The 14,133-nt window shown below is 47.7% G+C and overlaps 2 protein-coding genes and 1 long non-coding RNA gene across 14 annotated transcripts in view; 1 reads left to right on the top strand and 2 right to left on the bottom strand.

Moving 5' to 3' along the window:
- PLEKHH1 (pleckstrin homology, MyTH4 and FERM domain containing H1) overlaps positions 1 to 14,133 on the bottom strand; it is a 55,767-nt gene that overhangs the window by 27,925 nt on the left and 13,709 nt on the right. For 3 of the 4 annotated variants that reach the window (XR_013396338.1, XM_077941193.1, XM_015143961.3), the window contains 3 exons: positions 5,753 to 5,815; positions 4,173 to 4,322; positions 1,918 to 2,001 (listed from right to left, as the gene is read on the bottom strand). Coding sequence is in view for 3 of the 4 variants with exons in the window: in XM_077941193.1 (XP_077797319.1) it covers positions 1,918 to 2,001; positions 4,173 to 4,322; positions 5,753 to 5,815 (297 nt within the window). In the remaining variant the exon portion in view is untranslated. The remainder of the gene's footprint in view (positions 1 to 1,917; positions 2,002 to 4,172; positions 4,323 to 5,752; positions 5,816 to 14,133) is intronic. The other variant, XM_077941192.1, reaches the window with a different exon arrangement.
- The window catches only part of PIGH (phosphatidylinositol glycan anchor biosynthesis class H), a 58,858-nt gene that overhangs the window by 38,822 nt on the left and 5,903 nt on the right, over positions 1 to 14,133 (top strand). Inside the window, exon 5 of one of the 9 annotated variants that reach the window (XM_077941205.1) lies at positions 6,759 to 7,374. The exons of the other annotated variants lie outside the window; for them this stretch is intronic. Coding sequence (XP_077797331.1) covers positions 6,759 to 7,261 — 503 coding nt within the window. The 3' untranslated portion in view covers positions 7,262 to 7,374. Of the gene's footprint in view, positions 1 to 6,758; positions 7,375 to 14,133 lie in introns of those variants that run through there. 9 annotated transcript variants of the gene reach the window in all.
- LOC144330312 (uncharacterized) lies at positions 8,251 to 12,044 on the bottom strand. Its single transcript, XR_013396363.1, has 2 exons — positions 11,947 to 12,044; positions 8,251 to 9,547 (listed from the first exon to the last, which is right to left on the bottom strand). It is a non-coding gene; the product is annotated as an uncharacterized LOC144330312 (long non-coding RNA).

Raw genomic sequence — 14,133 nt, 5'->3', positions numbered from 1 at the left:
TGGACTCAAACGATCTGCCCACCTCAGCCTCCCAAAGTGCTCTTTTCTTTTCTTTTTTGAGACAAGATCTGGCTCTATCACCTAGGCTGGAGTGCAGTGGTGCAATCTTGGCTCACTGCAACCTCTGCTTCCAGGGCTCAAGCCATCCTCCTACCTTAGCCTCCCACCTCAGCCTCCCGAGTAGCTGAGACTACAGGTGCATGCCACTATGCCCAGCTAATTTTTGTATTTTTTGTAGAGACAGGGTTTTGCCATGTTGGCCAGGCTGGTCTCAAACTCCTAGCATCAAGCAATCCACCTGCCTAGGCCTCCCACAGTGCTGCTGGGACTATAGGTATGGGTCACCACCCCCAGCCTGCATTTTCTTTTAAATTAAGTCCAACACACTTCTATTGAGTATCTTTTAGCAAGGGTTGGGACTGTGAGAATATGCAGGTAAGCCAGGCATCAGTTCTGTCCCCAAGAACTTGCAGCCTAGCAGGTGACCTGAGATATGCATCCAAAGAAGGGGATAGAAGGCAAAATGAGCCGATACCCTCCTGCAGGTGTGAACTACTTGTGTGGGGAGCACAGAGGAAAAGATGTATGTTCGTCAGCCAGGCGTGATGGCTCACGCCTGTAATCCCAGCACTTTGGGAGGCTGAGGTGGGTGGATCACCTGAGGTCAGGAGTTCAAGACCAGCCTGGCCAACATAATGAAACCCGTCTCAACTAAAAGTACAAAAATTAGCCAGGCATGGTGGCTAGTAATCCCAGCTGTAATCCCAGCTACTCAGGAGGCTGAGGCAGGAGAATTGCTTGAACCTAGGAGGCAGAGGTTGCAGTGAGCCGATATTGCGCCATTGCACTCCAGCCTGGGCAACAAGAGCGAGACTCCGTCTCAAAAAATTAAAAAAAAGCATGTTCAACCTTTTCCAAACTGCAATTCCCACTCCTTTTATTTAGAAGGAGGTTGTTTTCTGTTTGTTTGCTATAGCACTGTAGCTTCAAGTCCTGAGTTTCCTAAACAAAGGTACAGCATGTGATAAACTACAAAAATGGAAGATAGAAAAGGAAGGTGGAATAGAGGTTACCAGGGGCTGGGGGAAGAGAGAATGGGAAGTTAGTGTTTAGCAGGTACAGAGTTTCTGTTTGGGGTGATGAAAAAGTTTTAGACATAGATAGCAGTGATGGCTGCACAACACTGTGAATGTGCTTAATGTCACTGAATTGTACACTTAAATGGTACATTTTATGTATATTTTACCACACACATACAAATAGTTAAAAAGAACTAAGAGGATGAAAGAGAAAGTAGTACAGTGCGATGGTTCACGCCTGTAACCCCAGCATTTTGGGAGGCCGAGATGGGCGAATCACCTGATGTCAGGAGTTCAGGACCAGCCTGGCCAACACGGTGAAACTTGTCTCTACTAAAAATACAAAAATTAGCTGGGCGTGGTAGCGCGTGCCTGTAACCCCAGATACTCAGGGAGGCTGAGGGAGGCACAAGAGTCCCTTGAACCCAGGAGGCGGAGGTTGCGGTGAGCCGAGATTGCACCACTACACTCCAGCCTGGGCGAGACAGCGAGACTCTGTCTCATAAATAAATAAGTAATAATAATAAATAATAAAAGAGACAGTGAAGCGAGTGGATGATGGCCTGTGTGGGCTTCCTAGAAAGAAACTGAGGGGGCTTTTTAGAAGTGAGACACATTCCTTCTCCCAAACTTAAATCCAGCACCAAGCTAGTCAGGAGCTCCAGGGAGACCCAACCAAGACAAAAGGAAAGGGGAAGTGAACCACGGTGTCTCAGCATGGAGGCTGAATGCAGAACAAGTGCTGGACAGAACAAAGGTCAGCCGAGGCACCCCAGACAGAAGGGGGCAGGAAACTCCGGGGGTCAGGGAAGGCCGCCAAGATGAGTTTCCAACCCACCTCTGCCAACTTGAGTGTCACCCATTCCTTGATCTTTGCAGCTTTTTCTTGAACAGTTTTTGCTTCCTCTGCTCTCATCTGCTTCTGCAAGAAAGAGAGGGCCTTCTGTTAATCCCAACAGTCACCAGGAGACTGACTGACTGGAGGTGGGAGACTCCAAGAAACGTCAAGTGTGCGTGCCACTGACCTTGCAAAGCCAGTGAGCAGAAATCGTTTGTTGCAATATTATTTGATAAGGTAACACAAAATTTAAAAACTCGAAACTGGAAATAGTCGAAGTGTTCACCACTAAGGGGTTGGCTGAATAAACACGGCACATCCTTGCCATGGAAGAATGCTGTGCTTCCATATGCAAGCAACATTAACAGTGAGGAGTGGAAATCAAGGATTGGGGAGGGAGAGAGAGGTGACTTGTTGTTTTATAGTCCTCTGGCCACTTTTGTATTTTTTACTATAAGCATGTATGTATTACGTTTATAGTTTAAACATAAGGCGAAATTGCAGATCGCTGAGGTATTTCCATCAAAATAGTCAAAAGAGGAGATGATTGAAAAGGTTTGTATCTAAAGAGGAGCAGCCTGGCCGGGCACGGTGGCTCACGCCTGTAATCCCAGCGTCAGACGTCAGACTCTCAGTATTTCAGAGCTGGAAGGACCTTAAAGGTCATCTAGTTTAAGGTGTGGCAAACAATGGCTTTCAGGCCAAATCCAGTCCTCCATCTGCTTGCCCCCAACCAGACCTGTTTTTGTCAATAAAGTTGCACTGTAGTACAGCTATGCTCATTCATTTATGTATTATCTGTGGCTGCTTTCATGTTACAACAGCAGCTTTGACCAGTTGCAACAGAGACCTGTGGCCCACAAAGCCTAAAATAGTTACTACCTGGACCTTTACAGAAAAAGTTGGCCGACCCTGACCTGGTTTGATACTGTCTTTGTAGTTCTGTGGCAACTAAGGCTATGGCAACAAATGATTTGCCTCTGTCCATTCATGGCACAGCTGGGACTAAAACCAGGTCTCTTGACTCACAAAACAGTGCCCTTTCTTTTATGATCTTGACCTACTGATTCCGATTGTAAAATGACTTTTTTTCTGACCTAAGGAGCTTTAGCAAGAGTCATTTTGTCCACTAACCCCCAGGATGCTGCCGCTTCTAACTATGAGCTACTCAGAAGAGAAGGTATGTCTAAAATCAACAGAAGAATTGGTCAGAGATTCCATGTGTCAAAATTCTATTTTTCCATCATTTTTCAGGAACACATGGTACCCCACAGCATACAAAGTCACCTCCATTGAGGGCCTATTCGATGAATGCTGATGGGTAAACATGAATCTGCCCATGATGGTTGGAAGGCACCATCAGGATCCCACATGGAGAAGGCATGTGTAGGAAATTAAAAGTCATCTGTCCAGACTGCGGGGTGTTTAGTTGGAAATGATGGCACTCTGGCACAAGGGGAAAGCTGGGTAGGTGAGGTCAGTGGCAGAGGAAAGGGACAGAACTGGGATGGAGTTGGTGAGATTGTGAAGGGGAGAAGGCAGGACACAGGAACTGGCAGGAGGATGTTCCAGAAGTCCTCTCAGGAGCAAAGGTGCCGAGTGGAGCTGAAATGCTGGGCCGTGGCCTCTCCTGGGCTCCCATGTGCTCAGGAGGGAAGACCCTGGTTTTCTGAGGAGGCAGCAACTTTGGTCTCTGCCTCTTCAGCTTCATTGAGAAACTTTGGGCAACCAGCTGGCCATGACTGACCATCCAGTTCTGCGCAGCTCTGATCATACTACAGCCAAGTATCAAGTGTCTCATCTTGGCAGGACACGACAAGGCCAGAATGGAGAAAGAAAAGCTCTCCTTACCAAGTACTGACCACGTGCCTGACGCTAGGCACAGGTCACACAGGATGCTTCTCCCAACAGCCCTATGAGGTGTTTCCACCTTCTTTTATAAATGTGTAAAATAAGAATCAGTGGCTTAAAAGCTTTGCCCACTGTCAGAAGCAGCAGGTGCTACAGGTGGGCTTCACACCCAGGTCAGTCTGCCTCCAAGCTCCTTGTTCTACTCTATCCCCTGCTTGGCTTCTAATGAGCAGATGTGGGAGGAACAGCCCTTCCTATAATGAAATTTCCACATAAAAGAACAGGCTTAGGAGGAAGCGAGTTCCCCAGCACTCGAGGGCTTGAGCAGACCAGCTCAGGAAGCTGGGGGCCAGCGGGACAGATGTCGAAGAAGGCATGGTGCTCCCTTGCGCATGAGCCCTTACCTGCTTCTCCAGCTGAGCCTCCAGCTGGCTGATGAGCTCATCTTTGCCCTTTATGGCTTTCAGCAATTCTTGGTATTTCCGGTGCAGGCTCCCCGCAGAGTCCACATTCTTCAGATTGGACAGTTTTACTTTCTCTTCCATGACACCCACCTGAAAAGTACAATGATCTCATAGTATCTCCCATCATTCACACGGGGTGTGCAGTGGCCAGTAACGTGGGATGGGACACCCTCTGATGCCCCAGGCTGTGACTCCCAGGCACAGCCCTTACCCAGGGCAGTCTGAGCCAATTAATCCAATTATCGTTTATAAAGCTCCAATCTGAGCAAAAGAAGGACTAACAAAGAAGAAACTCATTTTGGCTACTCTAGGTCATAGTAATGGAGAGATGGGTACGAGGAGGGCAGAGGAGATGGTAAGTGGAAAAAGCACTGGTCTTGTGCCATTGACCTCTGTGGATCCCAGTAGAAATGAATCGAGCAGGACAAACAGCCTAGGAGAGCAACTGTCCCAACCCCACCATGGTAGAGATATTTACTGTTCACTGGACAGCCATGTGCTGCCTCATATTTCTCAACCCACCTGCAGCTAGATGGAGCCATGTCATTGATCCAACCAATGGGGTCCAAGTGGAAATGGTGCATCATTTCTGGACTCAAGTATGTATGTATGTATATATTTATTTATTTAAAAAATTTTTAAAAACAGACAGGATCTTGCTATATTGCCCAGGCTAGATTCAAACTCCTGAGCTCAAGGGATCCTCTAGCCTCAGCCTCCCAAGTAGCTGGGACCATAGGTGCATACTGCCGCACCTGGCTGGGCTGAAGTATTTAAAAGCTGGTGCAGGGTGAGTGTGGTGGCTCACACCTGTAATCCCAGCACTTTGGGAGGTTGATGCAGGAGGATTGCTTGAACCCAGGAGTTCAGACCAGCCTGGGCAACTAGTGAGACCCTGTCTCTATAAATAAATAAATAAATAAATAAGGTCAGTTGCATGGCTCATGCCTGTAATCCCAGCACTTTGGGAGGCTGAGGTGGGTGGATAGCTTGAGCCCAGCAGTTTGAGACCAGCCTGGGCAACAGAGCAAGATCCCATCTCTAATAAAAAATAAAAATACATAAATTTTAAAAATAAGTAAAAGCTAGTGCACAGACATCCAGCTTTCTTTCTTTGCCATGGCAACCAAGAAGGCTGTGTATTCCAAATGGTCCAGCTGTAAGATAGGCAAGCTTCCTTTAACCTGGATTCCTGAGTGACTGTGGAAGCGGAATCACTGGCTAACCCTCAATGGACAAGTTCCATGAGTGAGAACTAAATGTGATAAACCACTGAGACTTCAGACTTAGTTTGTTACCATAGCATAGTCCAGCCTATTTGCAATACTATACCCAGTTGCTATATGGATCTTTACCCAAAGACTCTATTCCCACAGAAAGCTCCATGCACACTCATTTGTTCAGGTATAACACAGCACTGCTGGTGATGTGTGTGTCCACCTGTGTCCATGGGAAGGGCCTGGAAGGGCTGACAGTCAATCCCCTGCATACTGATGCCGCCAATCCCCTCCCCTGGTTACCTGGGTCTCGGCATTCTCTGCTCTCTGCTCTGCCTCCAGCAGCCTCTGCTCCAGCTCCTGCATCTGCTCGGCCAGAGAGAAAGGGGAGATGTAGGTGCCATGTCCCTACTATGAACATGGCATCAAGGCCACTTTAGAGAATTGTGCACACACTGCACACAGGTCAGGCTTCAAGTGCCCATCTCAAGTGGCTCAAGAGTGTCAGGGTAAAGATTTTCAAGGCAACTCTCAGCTCCCTAATCCTGAGTTCATGGGGCAGGTGAAGAGCCCGTGGCTGCTGTCCCCTCTGCTGAGGGAGTGGAGGCCCAGCTCTTTTGTCCTGATGGAGGGTGTCCGAGGAGGGCAGCAGCTCCACTGTCATTCTTTCTGAGCATCCCGCCCTGTCCTGGCTTCAGTCTCCCCTTCCCGAGGCCCCTTTCCTCTCAGCATTGGGTCGAAGGCAGGGCCATGCTGCTGCTCCCATAGGGCCCACCCTGTGTCATCAATAGAGAACGTTTCTCCCCACTCAGAATATCTCTGGCTGGGGACGAATACCTCCTCACCCACAGCTGAGGACACCTCTGCCTGTAAGGGCTTCAGGACTATCACCTTATTTGATTTCTTTAATCTTAAAGAACTAGAAAGAGAAAGAGAGGCTCAAGATACATTTTTCAAAATTCTATCTTGTGAGCTGGGCACAGTGGCTCACGCCTGTAATCCCAGCAATTTGGGGGCCTAAGGCGGGAAGATCACTTGAGCCCCGGAGTTTGAGACCAGCCTAGGCAACATAGCAAGACCTCGTCTCTACTAAAATTTTTCTTCTCTAATTAGCTGGGCGTGGTGTCATGCACCTGTAGTCCCAGCTACTCAGGAGGCTGAGGCAGGCAGATCACTTGAGCCCGGGAGGTTGAGGCTGTAGTGAGCTGACATGGCACCATTGCACTCCAGCCTGGGCGACAGAGTAAGGTCCTGTCTCAAAAAAAAAAAAAAATTTAAAAACATAAAAATTCTGTCTTGCTGCCAGTAGAGGTGTGTCACTCAGGCCCGAGGAGCATGGAAATTCTGGAAATTACACCAAGTGGGCCAAGCAAGGGGACCGAAGTTCTTGTACGTGGAGGCTCTTCAGGTACCAGATCTAAGCTAAAGACTAAAGAGCCGCGCACGAGCCCACAGCCTACACGGCATCTCTTTGCAGCTTCTCAAGCTCATGGCTTGGTAAGTGAAGTGTGCGTTGGATGTCAGCTCCCATTCGCCCCCTGCCAGGGCACCACTGTCTGTTGCCCAACTGTACACCATCACATGGAGGACCCACAGAAGCAGAGCAAATTCATGCATCCCGCTCTCATGTCTAACACCATGTGCCACAGCCTAGCTGGGACCGCTACTTCCTTCCCCAGCCTGCCTTGCCCCAGAGTAACACATATGCTTCATACATGTCCCAGAGGCGTTGCATCCCAGCTGCGCCTTCCACGAGGCTGGACAGGCCCAGTGCTCCTCACTTCCCAAGCTCCAGCCCAACCTCCTCTCTAAGGATTTGGCCTCTTCTCTGGCTATTCAACCTTCTCCCCTCAGCCTGGACCCTAGCTGATATTTACCAGTGAACTGATCAATCCTTCTCTCTTTTCCAGTCTCTCAGCTGAAATTCTGCTTTCCTTAATTAAAAGGTGGATGAGCGGGATCCCTCAGCCTGCTGCTAGACAGTGAGAGAAAAGTTACATGGGAACAGGAGTTCATGTTTGGGAACCAGGGGGACCTCTTTGCTCAGGGTGGCCTTCCCTCATCCATTGTTTCCTCCTTCCTGGGACTGGGGAGACACTGATGCTTTCAGGGCACATTCCCTTGGACACCAGAGAGTTAGAGTTATGCTCATCTGAAGATCCCAAGTAAAACTCAAGACTTAAACCCATGGGACAAAAATGCCCCAGTGCTCCCATGGATAGGGCCCGCTCTGACAGGCATTCACGTGTTCAAGCCAAGGATGCCCACACCCCTTCTTTCCTTCCTCTCTTGGGGTAACACTACTCAAACCTCTCGATGGAAGCTGAGTGAGTGGGTTGGTTCTGGTCAGTTTCGGGCATCGATGTGAGCCAGATGGACTGTCCTAAGTCAAACAGTCCTCAGGCTTGTCCCAGAGGAGTTCCTTGACCTTCACACAGTTGCCATGCAGCCATGGGGCAGATAACAGCACAGCATAAATCAATATTATGGTTATAGCGGTGGTTGTCCAGTGCAAAAGGAATTCTACTTGGTGGTGGGGGGTTGGTTGATACATAGTGGTGGCTCCCAGTGTTGGTACTGCATAACCCTTCCCTCTTCGACACCAGACCTAACTGGGCCAGCCAGGTTCTCTCTCTCCAGGAATCTGGAATCAAGAGATCAGAGGCTGGAACCAGGGAGCTGCCCTGGAGAAGGGGCACAAACCTCACCAAGTCATGGTTGCTGGATAGTTCCTTTGGTTTTGTGAGCTGCCCCAGGATCCTTCTAATAAATCCCATTTGCTTAAGCTAGCCAGAGTTGAGTTTTTGGGTGTTTTTTTTTTTTTTTTTTTTTACCAGAAATAATCTAGTGAATGCAGTGATTAGGAGCATTTTCTTTTTCAAGAATAAAATGAAATACTGAATGGGAAGGCCCTGGACCCTCAATAAGTTTCCTAGGTTGAACTTCAGCAGGACTATTAAGACCTAACTAGTCTGCTCTGTAGCTTAGAAGAAGGCATAGGCTTTCCATTGAAAATGATAATTCATATTTGTGACATTCTGCAACGATTGGCTGATATTTTCTAACTTCATCTGATGGAAAAATTTGTCTTGCTCTTTTGCAAATGGAGACCAAGGTGGAGTAAAGGATAAACTTGGGTCTTACCTCCCATGGAGGCATTTCCATTTGGGTCAAGAGTGATAAGTCAGTGACATTGGTCAGAACCAGAAATCGCTCTGTTATTGACAACACAGCGAGCATTTTTCCCCTCCAGATTTTATTATCTATCCCATGCGCATGCTATTACTGAAGTAGATGGAATGGCAAGGTACGTTTCAGAGCCTGGGGTCTCCCTTGGGGTATCCCCCCAGCCCTGGGTCACCCTCTGTCACTGCCAGGTGGTCCTCATTACTACCGACCCTCCCAGTCCTTGTGTCCTGGCAAGGACACTTGACAGTCAAAGCATTTCATATTCACTTTTATGTTGGAGTATTCTTTTTTCTCTGAAACTATTGTCTGAACACTTTAGCTCCAGCATCAATACTTTTCACGAGGGCAGATCTTTCTTCTTCACCCTTGCTTAAAGGGCCACACCTGGAGCTCTGCCAAGCTGGTGCTATAGGTGGGCACCCTTATTTGGCTGTTCCAGGGTTCTCTAGGACCATGTCCTAAGCTGTCCTTTCAGTGTGTGGGTCTGGGGTAACGCACCAGCCAAGGAGGTGTCAGGTTTAGGTGGCTGACAGGGATCTACTTTCACCAGCTGCACATAAGACTCATAAGCTGCCCTAGAACTGGCTGCAGCAACCTGATGAAGTGCACTTGGCACCAATCTGGCATTTAACCCCCAAGTGTGCAGTTCCTTGTCACACGCTGTGAGGTGCTGTGAAATATCAGCCCACTGTGGCAGGAGCACCTGGGACTCTCCTGCACTCCCAGCACAGTCCTGCCGTGCCAAGCAGTGGCCTGAGCCAAGAGCCACACCATCCTGGGTCTCAATGATCCCTTTGAGAAAAGGGTTCAACATTCTGAACCCTGATCGGCTGGAGTGGCCGATCTCAGCTCACTGTAATCTCTACTTCCCAGGTTCAAGCGATTCTCGTGCCTCAGCCTCCCAAGTAGCTGGGATTACAGACGTGCACTACCACGCCTGGCTAATTTTTGTATTTTTAGTAGAGATGGGGTTTCTCCATGCTGGTCAGGCTGGTCTCGAACTCCTGGCCTCATGTGATTCGCCTGCCTCAGCCTCCCCAAGTGCTGGGATTACAGGCATGAGAGGTTCAACATTATTACCGCTGCTTTGCACCCATGGGAGAGAACAGCACACCTAAGAGGTAAGGCTCTGGAACTTGACTGACTCCACCACAGTGTGGCTTTAGAAAATTCCTTAACCTCTCTGTGCCTCAGTTTCCTCATCAGTAAAAAAAATAATAATAATATGAATAATGACACCTCCTAGGATCGCTGTGAAGATTCCACACACCGCCCCACGTAAAGCACATGTACATGGCCTGGCATTCGGAAGTTTATTGGTAAAAGCTACTTGTTGGTTTTTGCCTGTACAAAGATGGCACTTAGGAGCAAGGAGACCAGTTTGGCCAGGACAGTGTGATGCTCGCCTGTTGTCTCAGCATGACTAGTAATAGAGCCCCCTTTCACTTTCTCTCCAGAGTGATAGATTTAGGTGATAGATTATATGATTGGACTACTTACGGTTCACCTACAGAAAGAATGGGTTTAAGCCAGAGGTTGCCCACTATTAATTTAAAGAGTGTCCTATAAGACCTACACTGTGCTGTGGGCATATATGTATATAGCTAAACAGGGCCACCTGGTCTGTGTAGGGCTGTGTGTATATACATGTAGGACATTTAGGCTACACTTATGTAGCTAAACAGGGCCACTGTCATAAGCACTGTACATGCATTAACTCATTTATATTTCATAACAACCCCAGAAGGCGGGTACTATTAGTATCCCTATTGTGTGGATCAGGAAGCTAAAACAGAGAGGTAAGGTAACTTGCCTAAGGTCACACAGCTACTAAGATTCAAAGCCAGAATTCAAACGCAAGCAGACTGGCTCCAGAGTCTGTGCTGTCAGCCACTATACTACACTGCCTCTCACATCCAAATCTCACATGTCACATAAAAATCCAGATTCCATATACATCTTGATTTCCACCTTCTCTTAAAAAATCAAAAGATCTGGCCACACTAGCATTATATTTTCTATTTTCTATAGCAGTAAGTGGCTTCAGCCCTTCCCCTCACGTTTTCCCAGAACCTTTCGCTCTCTTCATTGTCTCATCTATCTAAATTAACTGCAAACATTTGAATTTGCAAACCCCCGTTTAGCCATTAAATTGTTCTAACTCTGTTGTTATCAAAGACAATTGTTTTGGCTGGGTGCGGTGACGCACGTCTGTAATCCAAGTACTTTAGGAGGCCGAGGAGGGTGGATCACTTGAGCTCAGGACTTCGAGACCAGCCTGGACAACATGTTGAAACCCTGTCTCTACTAAAAACACAAAAATCGGCCAGGCATGGTGGTGTTCACCTGTGGTCCCACCTACTCGGGAGGCTAAGGTGGGAGGATTGCTTGAGCCTCAGGGGCAGAGGTAGCAGTGAGCCGAGATGGCGCCACTGCACTCCAGCCTGGACAACAGAGTGAGACTTTGTCTCAAAAAATAAAAAATATAAAGACAAGGGTTTTTTTTTTTTTTTTTTTTTTTTAGCAACAGATCAATTAAAATCATATGCTTATTCCCAAATACATAAAATACATGAATGTGGGGCTGGGAAGAGAAAGGGCTCCAAGTCTTGTCTGTGGGCTCCACTATACCCCACAACCCCAGAACCTCTCTGGGCCACATGGGGCTCCAGGGATCCACTGGAAAGACAGCTGAATGGGGTCCGAGGTAAGGCCATGGCAGAGGTTAGTTGCAGGAGAGACTTTCAAGGGCATAAGAATTACACGTGGGCTTTATCACCATGCAGATTCCTGGGCTCTGCTCACAGAGCTTTTCTTTAGCAAGTCAGAGACATAGCTCTAGAAAGTGCTTGTAAAGAAAGTGCTTGTGGATGAAGGAGGTGGTCCACAGACCACATTGTAAGAAACAGTAGCCTGGCCACAGAATGCAAAACAAAGCTGACTCCTTTAGGGATGTAGCCTGGAGCCATAACCCCATCAGCACCTCCTCGCAAACGGTTCACCAGCACTACAGAACTCATCCATACCATGGTTCCTGAGAAATACTATGACGAGCAGGAGGGCAGCCTTATATAAAAAATAGGGGGTTAGAAAAATAATTTAAGGTCGGGCACAGTGGCTCACACCTGTAATCCCAGCACTTTGGGAGGCTGAGGCAGGTGAACCACTTGAGGTCAGGAGTTCAAGACCAGCCTGGCCAACATGGTGAAACCCCGTCTCTACTAAAAATACAAACATTAGCGGGGTGTGGTGGCGCGTGCCTGTAATCCCAGCTACTCGGGAGGCTGAGGCAGGAGAGTCTCCTGGACCTGGGAGGTGGAGGTTGCAGTGAGCTGAGATCACACCATTGCACTCCAGCCTGGGTGACAAAGTCAGACTCCGTCTCAAAAAAAAAAAAAAAAAAAAAAAAAAAATTAAAAATCTCTCTTTTACACACACACACACACACACACCCCACAGAATAAAAGCCCTAGAAGGCATCTTCTCCCAAAACAAATCAGATTTGTGAGCACAGAGACCTGCTAAGACCCATTCCATGATGATTTTATGCAAACTTCAACACACTTCCAACTCATCCTTGTATTCTCCTTTTATGGTACCTGGCCTTGTCACAAAGTATGAGATATTTTAGGATATGTTTTTCTGGGCTACCCATATGTTGTGAAACTGGTACTTAAGCTGAACTGCTGCCTCTGTATAATCCATCTGAGGTGGGAGGAGCAACATCCATTGTTCTCTTGCTTAAGAGGAGTAAATGGAACCATTTATCCACTCAGAAAAATTTCTGAACTACAAATTTTTGGTAGGTAGATCAAAAACTGAGTTATACTCCAAAACCTTGGTTGGTAAAACTGGTGAGCAATTGGGATACAGCGAAAGTACACATGGTTGCACTGGAACTGGACTTGGTAAATGCTGCTTCATTTAGAAATTTTTAAGCTACAAACAGAATAATGTTTTGTCACATTATTTCTTCTCTCTTTTTTTTTTTTTGAGGTGCAGTTTTGCTCTTGTCGCCCAAGTTGGAGTGCAATGGTACAATCTCTGCTCACCACAACCTCTGCCTCCCGGTTTCAAGCGATTCTCCTGCCTCAGCCTCCCGAGTAGCTGGGATTACAGGCGTGCGCCACCACGCCTGACTAATTTTGTATTTTTAGTAGAGACGAGGTTTCTCCATGTTGGTCAGGCTGGTCTCAAACTCCCGACCTCAGGTGATCTGCCTGCCTCAGCCTCCCAAAGTGCTGGGATTACAGGCATGAGCCAACACTCCTGGCCTATTTCTTCTTGTATTAATACACTCAAAGCCCTTCTGGCATAAAGAAGCAGATAGGGAGTAAAGAAAAACCTTGTATTCTAATATTGATGCCATGAATTCATAATGATAATTCCTACAATGCTCTTTTGTGGATAGATACTCCCACTTTTCTGATAGGATAACTGAGAAACAGGTTTAGCAAGAATGAAAAAGTCCAAGGAAGAATCACATTTTCATATCCATTTATGTGGCCTCTCAGAACAGTATCAATTTTCAAATTGATCTGAATCGCCTTTGTGGCTTCTCCAGCAGGCCAAGAAAGACAGCAAGGGAAAATGATGAGCAGAGCAGGGCAAGATGTGAATCTCAAGTCATTAACCACTCCCTCGGCCTCCTCTACTGGAAGGAAAGGGAACCCACGGCTAACCTGGCTCCAGAATGGGGTGGCTCGAGCAGGCTGGGTAACCATGGCAATAGCACACCAGAGTCAGAGGTGTAACAGCAAAGGCACAGTCTTGACTCTCCTCTCCCTTCATCCGGCTCTCTCTCCTTTAGGTGAGGGATTATCTAAGAGCCTTGGTGTTTCTGCTTTTTTAAAAAAATTCTTTCTAGCACAGATTATTCCCTGACTACAATGACAATTTTGTATGAAGGAGTCAGGTGCAAGTAGGCTGTGTCAAGGTAGGAAAAAGGGCATTCTTCCAAGCTTCCGCAGCCCACAGGCGGGTCTGATCCTAAGCAGAGACGGCCCCCCGGAGAAGCACCCAGGCTTTGCTCACCCTGCAGGATAGCCAGCAGTGAGCAGCCTGCAGTTATCTGCCCATGCAATGTCCCAGGGCCAGCTGTGTAGAGAGGTAGGGGAGCAGGTAGGTGAGAGGGCTGGCCAGAGACTCAACTGACATGGCTTCTCGCAGTGCAGGTGGGAACTGGCATGATTCTTGGCCCCAGCAGGAGCTCTCCTAAGAAACCCAAGGCATCTCTTTCTGGGATCTATAACTTGTCTTGGCTCTGCTAGGGAAAGCATCTCATGAATTGCTGGACCTGTCTTACTGGTTTAGGGATGATTGCAGAGGACAGACACAATCCTGACATTGACCAACATGGTGTTTGTGGCCTTAAGATTTCCTGCCAAGGGGTCCAGTGTCGGGCTAAGGTCCCAGTCCTTTTCTTTACTTAAGTCTCCCACCCCATGGTCCCTAGTCCAGATCTGTGTCTCTCCCCTCTTCCTTCCCACATGCCC

Source organism: Macaca mulatta, chromosome 7, assembly GCF_049350105.2.
Source record: "Macaca mulatta isolate MMU2019108-1 chromosome 7, T2T-MMU8v2.0, whole genome shotgun sequence".
NCBI classification, from domain to species: domain Eukaryota; kingdom Metazoa; phylum Chordata; class Mammalia; order Primates; family Cercopithecidae; genus Macaca; species Macaca mulatta.
The sequence above is the reverse complement of the archived record's forward strand: the minus strand, read 5'-3'. Positions and strand labels throughout refer to the sequence as shown.